At 34.0% G+C, this 15,028-nt stretch overlaps 1 protein-coding gene across 7 annotated transcripts in view; it reads right to left on the reverse strand.

The window, feature by feature from the left end:
* LOC117314783 (segment polarity protein dishevelled homolog DVL-3-like) overlaps positions 1-15,028 on the reverse strand; it is a 62,552-nt gene that overhangs the window by 44,030 nt on the left and 3,494 nt on the right. For 6 of the 7 annotated variants that reach the window (XM_033868884.1, XM_033868883.1, XM_033868882.1 and 3 more), the window contains exons 3-4: positions 7,746-7,870; positions 7,014-7,093 (exon numbers count right to left, since the gene is read on the reverse strand). In XM_033868884.1, the coding sequence (XP_033724775.1) occupies positions 7,014-7,093; positions 7,746-7,870 (205 nt within the window). Of the gene's footprint in view, positions 1-1,205; positions 1,438-7,013; positions 7,094-7,745; positions 7,871-15,028 lie in introns of those variants that run through there. The other variant, XM_033868888.1, reaches the window with a different exon arrangement.

A 15,028-nucleotide genomic window follows, 5' to 3' on the forward strand; every position in this document is an offset into this window, starting at 1 on the left:
CTACTCTAAAACCCATTATATTTGGACGCTGCAATTCACAATTATAGGTGTATGCATGAATTGAAACACCCCTATGTTGTGCTAGGTATCAATGCTGCATGCTGGGCACAGAAAACCTGTGTGAAACGACGGTGGAAACAACTTACAAAGTCAGGATATTGAAAATTGATTTTCTGCATGAATATTCTGCAATTTAAGTTCAGCAGAAAGTACAGGTTACCGGACCTGGTTTTGATACTAGCAAGTACAAATCTGGAATTTGCAGAAAACTTTACATAATTATTTCACGTAATTTTAATGATCTAAATATATAATGATATAGGGAATTCAAATTGATCCTTTGAGGGAGTATTTGTAAATTTCAACCTATTTCAAAATTAAATTTCAACCTATTTCAAAATTATTATTTCTTTTTTATAATTTCAACCTAACCACTCTTTCAGAAAGTAAGACTATATTATATCAGTCCATATGCTTAAGTCCTGAACGATTCCTAACAATATTACATTTTGAGATTTTAAAACAAACTGTAACAGCCTAATACTTCTCCCAATTCCACCTCCGTCCTGACGTAGTCATACTGAACAGAGACTCGGCCTAGGTGTAAGTTATGTTGTAAACAGCTTCTGTTTTGTACATTAGATATTACGTAACCATTACTAATGGACTGGAAACTTCCTTCCCCCAGGGTAACACTACTCCGATAAGATTTTCACTGATATATTCCCGTTTCTAAACATATGCGATCCTATACTTCAGTTTTTCTTGGAGATATTGTTTTAACACGACGTTTAGTGTTCTCCATGTATACTCACACTCACTATTCATGGGATTCATATCAAACCTGGAGATATGTTCTGCATTTTTTTAATGAAATAAACGAAAAACATCCATCCGTTATAATCAGTATGCAGATCTTTTTACCATAAAACAAAAAGACAAAATTTTAATGCAGCAAAATGAAGGGATCCATAAAATCTGGTTACATTAAATACTTAACTAATATACATGTATGTATGCCCTTTCTTAAGACATTAATACAAATTATGGACAGACTAGTTGTTTATTTTTGTTAAAATGTTGAGCTCAAAAAGGGGCACCAACTCTGCAAAGAAAAATTGACCCCATATGTTCCCATCTTCCTCATATACTGCTAATTCCAGTATACCTGTTATAACTTCTTTATGGGGGACAAAACAATTTACCTGTATTAGATCTGTGGTTGGTGTTTCTGACACGAGCGAGGATAAACCAAGCCATGTCCCACTAGTTATTCCTACATCCTTGACCACATCACTGACCAACTCACAAATGTCACCTGTCCCTCGGTCCACTCACTTCAGATAATCTTCGGTCACTACTATAATCCCATGGCTAGTTAGAAGTTATATCTGTAAGCTATAAGAGCCACTGGCCTACTTACAAAAAGTAATCTGATTTTGTTATAAATGTCTGTCCAACACCATACAGGGTATTTGGCATAGAACTTCAGCTGTACAGTTTCAAACGAACACCACGCCTAAATCTACAGCAATTATTAAAAGCAAATGGAAAGTGTCTCGCAAAATCTCTGTAATGAAGATTACTCTGGCCCCCGTGGTAATGAAAGTTTAATATCATGCAAGCTATATTGCCGAACACAAAGAATACTGTTTTGACTAGGAAATGTAAAATACTTCCACCTATTAATATGAACAGAAAAGGAAGGTGTCAATTTCTTCTACCAGTAATAGATTTTATTGTGCTCAGTGATATAGATTTCGGTCACGGATATAATAGAAAGGTTTAATCACGGAACCGTTCTACACTCTGGCCTCCTAACTATAACGGATGTCAATATAACACATTGACGACCTCTAAACATCAATGAATTAGCTGTACAAATTTCTCCTATATCGATACCAAGCTAAGTCACACAAATGTTCAAAGGTTCACCCATAATAAAAACATCAGACCAACAGTAGTGTGTACAATTATGTAAAGACTCGACAGGGAAGCTGGACATGTATATGGACAATAACATAGAAAATGTTTTTATTCAGACAACACTGAAAAACTTATATCATAATTGAAAAATACCCGACCAAAGTATACCAAGCTTTTGTATACATATCAACAGGTGTGTATTTCATAGGATAGTTTATCTAAACAAATCACCTCCAATATGCTAATAGTTTTGTACTCTTTAAAGTGAGACCTTTTGTAAAGTGATTTAAAGCTTTTTCTCCACTTCAATAATCAAATCTAAAAGAAATAATACTTTAAATACCCTTGTTTACTCAGCATTTAAACATCATATATCTGCTGTAAAATATGTTTGAAATATTTACCTGTAAAATTTAGTGTATTATATATACCTATATTGATGTAATTCACAAAAAATCATTTTAAACATTAAGTATTTATCTAAAGTTCAAAATTAAGTAAATGGGTCTTGTGACTGAGTAGGTAGATTATTATTAGTAGTATTTTTTGGAGGAGGAGGGGAGGATAATTTGATACATTTAATTATCCTCCAGCTAACAGCCACCACTGTTTGAAGTTGACAAGATAATTATGATGTAAATTTACCGTTTAAATTTCATAGTCGTTGATCTGCGACAAACTACCAATTTATTTGCGCAATATCATGGTTGAATGAATGTCATAACAACAAGAAAACGGGTCACAGAGTACCTGCCGAGACCCCATCCAATATGCAATACAGATACAGGTTTGCAACAAGTACAGCATTAAAGGCAAACTTTGCTTGCTGTGAATGAAATGTGCATCATAAATAATTTCTGGTTTATTCCATTCATCCAGAACTTAATCCTCTCTAATAGTGTCTACGACACCATTTCTTTTAAAAAATTATTATAGTTAGATTTCCTTGTCACTTGTCAATGGGCATCCCAGCTCAATGGTCATTTTAAAGGCAGCTATTTGGAAATATCTATACTTTTTTGTTTTTGTTTTGTTTTTGCTTAACGTGCTATTAACAGCCAGGGTCATTTAAGGATGTGCCAGGTTTTGGAGGTGGAGAAAAGCCGGAGTATCCGGAGAAAAACCACTGACCGATGGTCATTATCAGGCAACTGCCCCACGTAGGTTTCCAACTCGCAACTCAGAGGTGGAGGGCTAGTGATAAAGTGTCGGGACACCTTAACCACTCGGCCACCGCGGCCCCTCATGCAGAGTGTTGTTGGTAAATTAATATAGCTACTACGTTAAGGTACAGTGATATTACAGTAGCAAAGTACACTAAATACTCTAAAAGCTTTGGAATGATATATATTTTTATTTATCAATACAGGATCAAGAGATCCTCTTCACCAGACTCAAAACCATAACATTGAAATATTTAATAATATATGACAGTGATGTTACTTAGATCATTAACTGGTCTCAGATCATAAAGGAGTTTCTCGTTCTCCCAATGCTCGTCAAGTCAATTTATAAAAGTGTTTACGTTTTTTCCCTTATGTAAGTCAAACAATTGGTCTCCTTCATCAGTTATCAGTTTTGTCATTGCATTACTAGAGAACTTTTCAGAAGTAATTTACAGTAAGTACAATTATTGAGGAGGAAATAACAGAGAGTTTACGGTACAAGTTGAATAGGTAATAGACAGACAGATGATATGTGTGGAGTGTTGTATACATGGCCAACATAGATGATGTTATGGGAATCCTTCTCTAGTGGAGGACAGACAATTACACACGGAGGTCTTGTACGTTATTGACAGACAATCCCCGAGACAGGTGGAAGGTGAGAGGTCGAATGTCTACTAGTCTATGATCAATACCCCATTCCTGTTATAATCCTCTGTATACAACCATACCCTGATCCATCTTGGGCATATTTAGGAGCCTGAATAATGCATTATATCTGATACAAAAATATACATTGAATATCATGTGAATTATCAATATAGTCGCAGGTTCATATCATATTATTGGCTTATTTCCACACAAAACACCAGTGTGAAGCGTTTCCTCAGTATCTGCCATATGAATTGGTGTTAGCAGATAAACTTGTTATCATATTTCTGTTATATATCGATCTGCTCACAGAATTTCTCTGACAATCTTTCACAAAGATTTATAATAGATTTCATCTTGTGAAATAGCCAACCTATTTTTTATGCCATTTGCTATTGTATATAAAACCCCAACTAAATGAAATTTTAAACATTAATAATCTGTTTTAGAGAAGGACACATGGGGGCTTGCTGGTGTAAGAGCTGTGGAATAGCTTTGTAAACAGGGTGAATTGAGTGCTACACTTTAAGTGTGTACGACTGTTACATAACAACGCCCCACTCCTGCTGCCCAACAGTTTACACTTCTGTTCTAATATTCTAAAACGCTTCCTTCACAACAATGCTACTATACTCTACTGACATTTGTATATGTTGAGCAAAACATTTTTTTTTCCATTCCATACAAACATGATTTTCAGATTTTCTATGAGATAATAAGCATCAGGTACCCAGGAAACCAGCCTACTGTATGGGATTTGTTATAATATTAATCAGCTAGCCATGAAAAGACTCAAAAATTTGTCATAATAAATGTCAGCTACATGCACTCTGGATCAAATCCTCTAAATTCATTCTAGATATCAGCTACCCAGGAAAGGACCCGAAGGTTAATTTAACAGACGTCATCTTCCCTGGATACGACCCTTCAGGTTATTGTAATAGATGTTGTCAGCTAACCAGGAAAGGACCCAAGATTTGTTATAATAGATTTCAGCTACCCTAGAAACAAACCCAAGATCTGTTGTGATGTCAGCTATCCTGGAAAGGACCCAAGATCTGTTATAATAAATTTTATCTACCCCAGAAAGAAACTTAGATTTCAGCTACCCTAGAAAGAAACCCAAGATCTGTTGTGATGTCAGCTATCCTGGATATGACCCTCCAGATTTATTATAGTAGATATTAATATCAGCTTACCAGGAAATAATCCTAATGTTTGTTACCCAGGAAAGGACCCTCATATTTAATATAACATATTTCAGCTACCCTGGACAAAACCTTCCAGATTTATTGTAAAGACGTCAGCTAAACAAGAAAGAATCCAATTTTTTTTTGTCAGCTATCCGGGACCTATTATTAAGAGATACTGGTGTGTTGAAATATAGACAAATGAGCCTGACACCATCAAGAGTACAGCAATCACTGTAATAGTACAACAGACCTTACAGGGCTGTGTGTGCTGACACCGGACAACTTAATGCTAAAATAGAGTGTAATTTTCCTGTAGACAACCCCAACACTGATCTAGACATGTGTTAACCTCGGGGAACAATTCTCTACATTGTCCTCTGATAATTATATGACAAACACATCTGTACTGATACATTTAAGCATTGAAAGGCTTTCAGTTGGCATTCATATTGACTATGAATGCCAACTGAAAGCCGTTCAATGCTTATGTTTACCATCTGGGATTTTTTATTTGTCGTGCGATTTTTTTTTTGAAATTTTCAAATTCAAATTTCAGTTGGCAGTTCATAAGCTGGTGAACTCGCAACTCAATTGGTAGGGTTATATAGTGGCAGTGCCATACAATGGTAAATATACTAACATATATCTATATAGACTTCCTATGTCCCTAATGGAAAACAACGGGAACAGAATTAGGTATAATTGTGATTATTTAAAAGGATCTCGCCGTTGCTAAAATAATCAGATTCCATTGCCAAGAATGCCATTTTGGTCTTTACTGACATGACATTCACAAAAATGATTTTGATGTGGTTATAATTTGAAATTTAATTTCTAAGTCTCCATTAAAAACCATTTAAATCTAATTAAAACCACAGGTGTCTTACTATTTTGCATTTAATTTGTGTCAAAGTCATCACATGCATTCAGGGCTACCCAAATCACCTAAAGACATTTTAAAAACAGGGTCATATCCTAAAACATTTCTATTGGGCACAATCAGTAGTGTGTTGCACACTTTACATGGTTCTAGCTTTGCTATCAGATGTGTCAATCAGTAACTGACAAAACAAAAACAATACAGTGACACTTGGAAATAACACAATGAACTTCCTATTCACAGGCAAAACTAACTCTGCTTAAAAATCAAGGAAAATCTTATCCCAAAACAAATGTTTAAACTTGCCACAAATTGTCTTAGTAAGTGTTGAACTTAAAGCATACCCTGATCCTATGCAGTTACACTAATGTTAAAACATTTATCACTCAAGGGCCACTTGAGAACACCAAACTGACAAATATGCTCAGGTGATAAGCATCTCAAGGACTTTGAGCATATTCTAATCTAATCCACTGACATACAAAACACATTCAAGCCTTTCAAGGACCTGAAAGATAATTAAATATGTTTGGTACAACTCTTCCATACCAGCTAAGGTATGGTGAAAGCTACAACGAAAAAGCAGCATCTAATTACTGTGTTAAGGTTTTAAATGACAACACTCACAAAACGTTATATAAATTAAGTCTTGTAAAATATAGAGACAGCTGTCTAATGTCTAATAAACCTGTCTACGATAAACCTTTATGATCATTTAGAGAAAAGAATGCTATTGTGGATTGAGGTACTGAATTAGAAAGATGCACATCCACAACCCTATGTAATCAAGCAAAGATAATTGATGTCTAGTTCTTCCAACTGATTTTGTGATTATTTTCGATAAAGAGAGAGAATTTCATCAGATGAAAATTCATTAGATATAATTACTTACCGACGCAGTGAAATTAACAATTTCAAAACCTTTAACTTTTATTGTGAAATAATCTATGCTTAGAAGCTATCTGTTAATTTGTTTCCTTGTCAATATTTCTGACAATGAATAATTGTATGACTGGTCAAGAACTTAGACTAATGCCAAACACAAATAAAGAGTTTTTCAAAAGTGAAACCAAAAGCACACAGAGGTTGGAGTCGATCATCACAGAATTATCTAGCATACATCAAGCAGGTTAAAGCACAAGCATACACAGATTATGGCCGGCATACTGGCACAACATCTACAGCAGTGCCACCTACCTCGTCGGGAACTCAGCACTGAATCTGTCTCTGTACATGTGTCACAGCTCTGATCTCGACTTACAACTGATGTATTTGCACTACAAAATAGATTTACAGGGTTAAATTTTGTCAAATTAGATGTCACTACACATTGCTTTGCTAGACCAGTTGCCAAATGAGTGGAGTTAAATTAATTGCCCCTCGTTTAGTTCTACTTTCAGCAAATATTTAGTATAGTGACTAGGTAAAACTTTCTATCGTGGTTCTTTCTGAATACATATGAATATTTTACTTTTCAGCCTCCCTTAAACAGGCCTAGCAAACATGGGTTATTTCATATCAACACTTCAAAATATTTAAAGCTGATCTTGACAATTAATTTATTGTCTGCATTAAAAAATATCAGATTTGTAGCAGACAAATTAGTTTTTAAATGCAGGAGTGCCACAACAACTTTCTTTTACATGAACTTATATTTAGTGACCTACAGAGTTACATTGATTTATTTCATCTGATCTAGACATGCCCAACCTTATCATATTAACTGAAACATTTAAATAGGCATGTTTTGACAATTTTCTCACATATAGGACAGATTGTGTATTTAATAAGTGTTTTTTGTCATTTCGCTGAATTAAGATTGTTTTTACAGCAGCTACTTTGGGTGTACCGTGTGCCAGTTCAGTTATGAAGGCAAATTTGCAGCAAATAAGTTTACAGTAAGAACATCAGCTTCCTAATTGAACTCACTGAAAAGATGACGGCCGACTGTCGCCAATGCCACCCAGCCTTTCGGTCGGCATCTGGACGTCCCCAGACTGTGAATCGGTACATTGTGACTGGGTATCCGAAGTACTGCTCTCTGCTGGCACCAACTGAAAATAAACAAAATAGCACATCAACCTTCAGAGAACTTTTTTTTTTGTTTCCATCAATATTTCACACATCAGGTATAGGTGTAACATACTTTTTAAACTTAAATATATTGTGATAATGTTTTAACACTGAGGGGTATATTTTCTTACTTTGAGATATATATGTAACAAAGTGTAAATATTTCTTCTATTCAATAATACCATAATTTGTATTAAATGATTACTGAAAAGTGTTTTTAATGCAGTGTTGACATTGGGCATTTTATAAGTGCAGTCCTTTATAGACTTAATTGGATTAACTGTATAATTTGAATGGATTTTCAAAAAATAAAGTGGTTGCTTTCAATTTCTATGCTTCAAAAGGCTACATGGTGACGGCTTCAAGTAACGCCAAGTCTAATGTGAAATGTTCTTCCAGAGAATTAAATTTTAACATGCACACCTTATATACAAATATACCTGTGTTAGCTGTGGAGTGAGTAACACCTCTCTACAGACCATAAACCTAATCATATGTCCATACAGAAGCAGAGGGTTACATTTCAATACAGAAGCAGAGGGTTACATTTCAATACTACAAAGTCTTTGTGTATTGAGGAAACCTTTGATCTTGTATCCAGGTAATAGCACCTATTGGTCCATAATGGAGTGTACCTGTTCTGTTGTCTGGAGCCTGCCATTATCAATAATGGGTGTGATAAGGTTAAATGCAACATTAACAGAGAGTTATTATTAGCTTTGTTTGTAGTGACAGGCTGTTAAATGGAGGAAGACCTGCCATTAATCACTACTTTTGTACAATCAATGAACAGGGTCACGAAAAATGTTACACACACATATAAACTCTTACACTTGAAAAGAAACCTTGACCTATATCTACACAGATAATTTTCTGCTTTTTAATTCTACCATAAAATCTGTTTTCTACCATAAGATTTGTAACATGTATAAATGGTATCGATTTTATGGAAAATATTGTTTATGAAGTTTTATCTTCATTTTGAAATAAACACACAGTAAATCATAATTTATTATCTACTTCACATCACATTAGTCTACCACTTAAAAGTAATTCAATCTTTTTCAGACCTGAGGCTAGTCAATTGTTGATCTTTTGAGAGATATTCATTCCCTTCAAGGAAAAGCAGAGCTTTTTGCCAGTCTTTTGAGATTTTTGTGAAAACAGAGCTTTTTGCCAGTCTGATTTTTTTGTATGTTTTTTTCTAGTCCTCAAGGTGCATTTGTTGAGAATTTTAAAGTTATATTGACTATTTAAAAGAAATAGTCTCAAACTAAATATTTAGCTGTGACAGGAAAATGTGTAGAATGCTGCATTCCATATATTGACATGTAGTCTGACATGTTATAAAGTGGTATTGACTATTTGAAAGAAATTGTTTTAAGATGAAGGATACTCAACCTAAACAAACATTTAGCTCTGACAGGACAATATGTAGAATGTTTGTATTCTATTTTTATGGACATGAAGTCAGACATTTATTATTCAAAGTGTTTTACGACACTTATACTGTGTAAAAACCAAATCTATAAGAATATAGCCCACGGTCAATAGCCAGATGGGGTATTTGTCTGTATTATTGATGGTTAGACTTGAGCTTAAATCCATTATTGTGTTTTATACTGAATCTGATTACTAAGTACACCCAAAATATGCCTTTGTCCTGTTCTGTTTGTTTGTACACTGTGTAAATATACACGTATTTTCTTAGCTGTCAAAGGACAGATGGACACACACCATGTGTACTGGGTGATTCCAGACAGAAAATTACTTACCAAAGCATAAAGATAAGAGATTGTCTGAATCTAGTGAGTATATGTTATCTAACCCAACACAGAGCTACGTTTTTGGTCTCACTGTTTGGTATATGGGGACACCCATGGACCAAACAGATTTCAGGACTCCAATATTTAGTCCTGGACTCAGGCTTTTCCTCTTATAAGACTTGCACAAATTTTGAGGACCCTCTATATGTATATATCCCTCTTAGGATAATTAGGACTCATCAAAATTCTGATCACTTGCAATTCTTTTCATAGCGAACAACATATTTCCCCTACATTAACATACTGTGTTTGCTTCGAAAATGTGTCATATTTCAAAGGTTACAAAGACAGGATGAATTGATATGGAATTCATCATGTGTTTCAAATCAATTTTACTACCACAAAAACTTTTCAAAAGAATTCCGAACATCCTAATTCACTTGTTTTAGTATAATATTAGGAAGCCCACAAAAATTCTCCTCTTAGGTAAGTTGAAACAATATACACCACTGTATATATATACTTGTTCTGACTATTAGTCTCAATACACATACACAGTAATATGTACTGAATAACCCTCTTTATAATGTCTGGTATATGGTAAATATACTACAACGCTGCTCAAAGTAATTCTTCCCTCTCTATAATGTCTGGTATGGTTAATATACTACAACGATGCTCTAAAGTAATTCTTCCCTTTCTATAATGTCTGGTATATATGGTAAATATACTACAACGATACTAAAACGTGATTATTCCCTCTTTATAATGTCTGGTATGGTTAATATACTAAAACGATACTCAAACATAATTATTCCCTCTATAATGTTTGGTATATGGTAATAATATAAATACATTACAAGGATGCTCAAGTCATATACAACCAAACCAGTGGGATTACTGGTGATTTTTTGCCCTTTGCTAATTAGATAAAATAAAACAATTAATGTCTGCTAAAATATGTAATAACAAGAAAACTGTACAGAAAAACAGTTAATATGAATTTAGAAAAAGATAAACACATTAAAATAAGCTTTTTATCACATCTTTTATCAAACTATTTCAAAAATATGTTGTATGTAGTGTACATTCAAAATTGAAAATATGAACTTTAGCATACTTTAACATGTATACATATTTTGATACTGAGGTGCATATATATGGACACAATATTTATTGACATCCAATTTCACAGAAATTTACTGTAATTGTTTTACCTCTGTACATAAGGTGGGAGGGATGATGGAACAAATCTACAGCTCATGTTCAAAAGAGCTGTGATGAAAGACATGCAGAAAAGATCTCTCTGTAATGATTTAAATCTTGGTCCTATTCACTCCACCAGTTTCCCTGAGAGTGAAGGTTTCCTTATTGGCATCATAATTACTGCAGCAGCATCATGACCCCGTTTGTAAGTATGGGGCATGTGCATCACTTTGGCGTATTTTTTGGTAAATCTTTTGTCAGTATGCCAGTCTATGAAAAACACTTCCTTGCTTCATTTGTGACTTACACGATTTCTGATGTTAACATCTGTCCGCTTTAACAATATTTGTATTAAATATCAGACATATGATCCACTTTAAGTTTAAATACAAGAATACAAAATGGAGATGATCCTTAATATGAGATTACATAGATAAATTACAAAGTTGTTCATTTTCCATATCTTACAAAAATTTTTTTGTTTGACAGTTGTTTCAAAAGAGCATCTCCATGCATTATCAGAATATGTGTTGTAGAAATCATTTGGTACAATAATCAAACAGAAATAAAAATCTTTATAACATTTTGTTCACTTGCATTTAAATTACCTACTTTTTCATGATCACTGAAGTGTATTTCTCATGTAAATTTTATCAAGATCCATGGAATTATACATTCATCACGCTCCAAATAAAACTGCTCCAAATAAAACTTTCGCTGGAGAAGTACATCTTGCTGCCTATGGTTCAATGATCTATCAGAAAGCTCCACATCTCCAGCACTGAGTTTTAATTGCTACGACGAGATCAGAAGGGTTTGAGAATGTAAACAGACCTTGAGTAGGTACTACATAGGATTCTGTTTGTGAGCGCTATCTACTTTTATATCGGGATTTAGGTGAAAGGGATAAATAAAGTATTACTTCAAAGCAAGGCGCTAACAATAAATGTCTAGAAATTGAACTGAATCCTACAAATTTACCCAAGATATCACCTATAATTGAGAATTTTATAAGAATACATTTATCTTGGTCAAGACACCACTGAAGATATCTTTCCTTATATCTGACGATTTAGCAAATGGGAGGGGGCATATATATATATATAGTTTTCTTTGGAGAAATTGTTAAATCATGAAAAGGAGGGGAGGGGGGGGATCTTTACCTAATTTTGCATTAACATTTGATTTGTATATATGTTATAATTCAGGAAAAGAAAGGTTTGTCCTTATCAAGTTTTCTGTACAATACCTGGTCAGCTGGTGATACACAGAATTGGGGTAACTCAGAGAGTTCTATATCTAGGACTTCTTTTACTATGAATACCAGCCTTAAATGTCCACAGCTGTTGATATGACATATATAACTCAATACAAATCCAAACCTAGTATATGGGATGATATTCATGATTAGGGAGAAAGGTTTGATACTAACTTAAGCTTGTATTGTTTATATATTTTTTTATACTGATCTGATAATTTGGAGGATGCTGTTCATATTCTTCACAAAACCTCTTAATTCTATTAGCGGTCTGTTCATGTACAGTCATTTCCATGACTAGGTCAGAGGTCATTCATCTATAAATTCCTTTCAAATGTTTACTATTCCAGTAATTAACTACTCACAATATGAAACGCTATACATACATGTATACACAATGAGAATCCACAAGAGTATAAGCAATAATAATTTAAATATATTTACAAAGAGCAGGAAAGCTCTCAAGGTTAAGTGAAGCATAGATCAGATTCAACTGAAAGAGGTAATACCTTGTACAGAGGGAATGTTTATAGGAGCAGAAAAAAGAAAACATGCTGGGCCCTGGCTTGTATGATTAGTAACCTCATACCAGTCTTTTAAGTTGACCATAAAACATTTACATCCCTACAGGTTTGTATCATTTCAATAACCTGCAAACCATTCAGACCAGTAGCTGGCCTCTCTACGCTATGATCAAACGTTAATTTAGCTACAGGAAGCTTCCTATAGCTATAGGACTTCCATCACAGATCCTTCCCATTTGCCATTATAAAGTAGATGGATACACTGCAAGCTTTTTATGCTTTTTTTTTTTTTTTTTTTAGAGAGGGAGTGATTACCTAGATGATTATTAGAACTTGTAAGAATTAAGAGTAAAAGATTTAATAACATGGAAACAACCTATCAAATTGTATATTTTCAAGTGGAAAGTAGATGAACAAAACAAATCTTTTTATAAATTAAAATAAAATTTTCAATAGTTGATCCACACATCGGGACGGACATAGGCAATAATATATGACCCCACCACCAACCATTTTATGGCTGGGACATAAAAAAGTGTTGATTTTAGGACCTTTCTCTGTTATAAACGATGCGATTTGCACATGGTCAAAATATGTTGGGTACCCGGGTACGGGTCTGATATTTAAGAGTTTGGGTACATAAAATTCTGTGCCCTAAATTATTCTAGCTGTCTTTCAATTTTTATTTTTTTTTAAATCTGAGGTAATTTCATAATGCTAGGTGCAGCATTGATATTACTTGTTGATTCTGTAGCTTATTGTCAACTCTGAGGACTTTGACTCAACGAAAGTACAGAATAGGCTTATTGAAGTACAATGATACAGTGGTGGGGAATTGAAAATTAATTTATTATTTGACCTTACAGATGTGAGGATGCATTTTATGTGTAAAAGAATTCCAAAACACAAACAGTATTTGGTCTAATAGTATTCAACATGTATATCTTATCACTTTATCAGAACTACATGTGATATCATTTGTCCATAAAAATAAATTATGAAAGATATTCGCCATTTATCAAAAGTGGTCCTAGTGCAATGATTGGTCCAGACATGACCCAACTATTGATTTCTTTCACATCAAAGGAATTAAAAACAGATATTTCCAATTAACATCCCAATAATGTCTTGTTTCACTATAAACCACCTGGTGTTCCTACTAGTTGCCCCGACCTTAACATCAAGATTGAACTCCTCCATAATGAGGGTTTGACCACAAAATGGATTGTGCCATTCCTACAGAAGGGTTGCTACAGCTACCGGTGATGATTCATATATGATGCTGCAATGTTTTTATCATCAATACCACACCTTATCAAGATGAACCCCTGCATTATCCTAATTAATAACGGTGTGAGTTTATGGAGATGTCTAATTGACTGGCAACCCTTTGTTAATCACTGTTCCACAAATGCTGTCACTACCAATATATAGAGTCAGGATGTTTTTTTCCACTTGTTGGCAGCCTTAACTTTTTGTCTTATTTTTAGAAGAAAATTGGTACTAAAATAGGATTAAATATTCATAAGTAAACTAGATTTTTGGAATTTGGGTTTTATCAGGAATAGGACCCACAACTTGTATTTCAAAAAAATCTCTTCAGAAAAGCCCCTGTTGAGGGTGGGATGGGCGTGGGGGTAGTTATGCCCATATACTAGTATGAAAGTACTGTTGTGAAAAAATCAATATGTCATCCCCCCCCCCCCAAAACGTGATCATAGGACTTTGTTTTACATCAGTCATTAAGCTCTTGATACTTAACCCAACTAAAATGAAAACAAAATCAAAAACTTAAATGTAAGAAGAAACAAACAAGCCAGCTTATTATACACGGTGTATATTCACTGAATAAATTTACATTCACCTTCCTAATACTAATGTAAATTTATGTATAGTTTCACAAACGTGGTTACTGCTGCTTCAAGAAACAAGTTTTTCTGTAGATTTATCGGAAAAAAGAAAATGCAAGAAAGGTAGAAAAATTCCAAAACATTTTCAGTAATACATTCTTAAGCATAAAATATTATGTAATTCAACCTAAATCTACCACATGTGCAATCATGCACATGTTCATTGAAAATGTGTGCGAGTTTTTTTTTGGTAGCTTTCTTCAATAATTGGGATATTTCAAAACGGAATCTGGCATTCTGAAGGCAGAAACACTACACCAGCAGGGGCCTAGGCAATACATATTTACTGTGTGTATAATGATATAGACACAACTACTTCTGCTACGGAAATGCTGACTCACCCGCACATTAGTTTTTCACTCCCATTCAATCAAAATTAGAGAGTAATTTTGGCAAACAGAATTTAAATTTAAATAACATATATCTAGTTATCTACACTGTTTAACTGGTATATATTGTGACTATATCGACTGAT

The sequence above is a fragment of the Pecten maximus genome, chromosome 16, assembly GCF_902652985.1.
Source record: "Pecten maximus chromosome 16, xPecMax1.1, whole genome shotgun sequence".
NCBI classification, from domain to species: domain Eukaryota; kingdom Metazoa; phylum Mollusca; class Bivalvia; order Pectinida; family Pectinidae; genus Pecten; species Pecten maximus.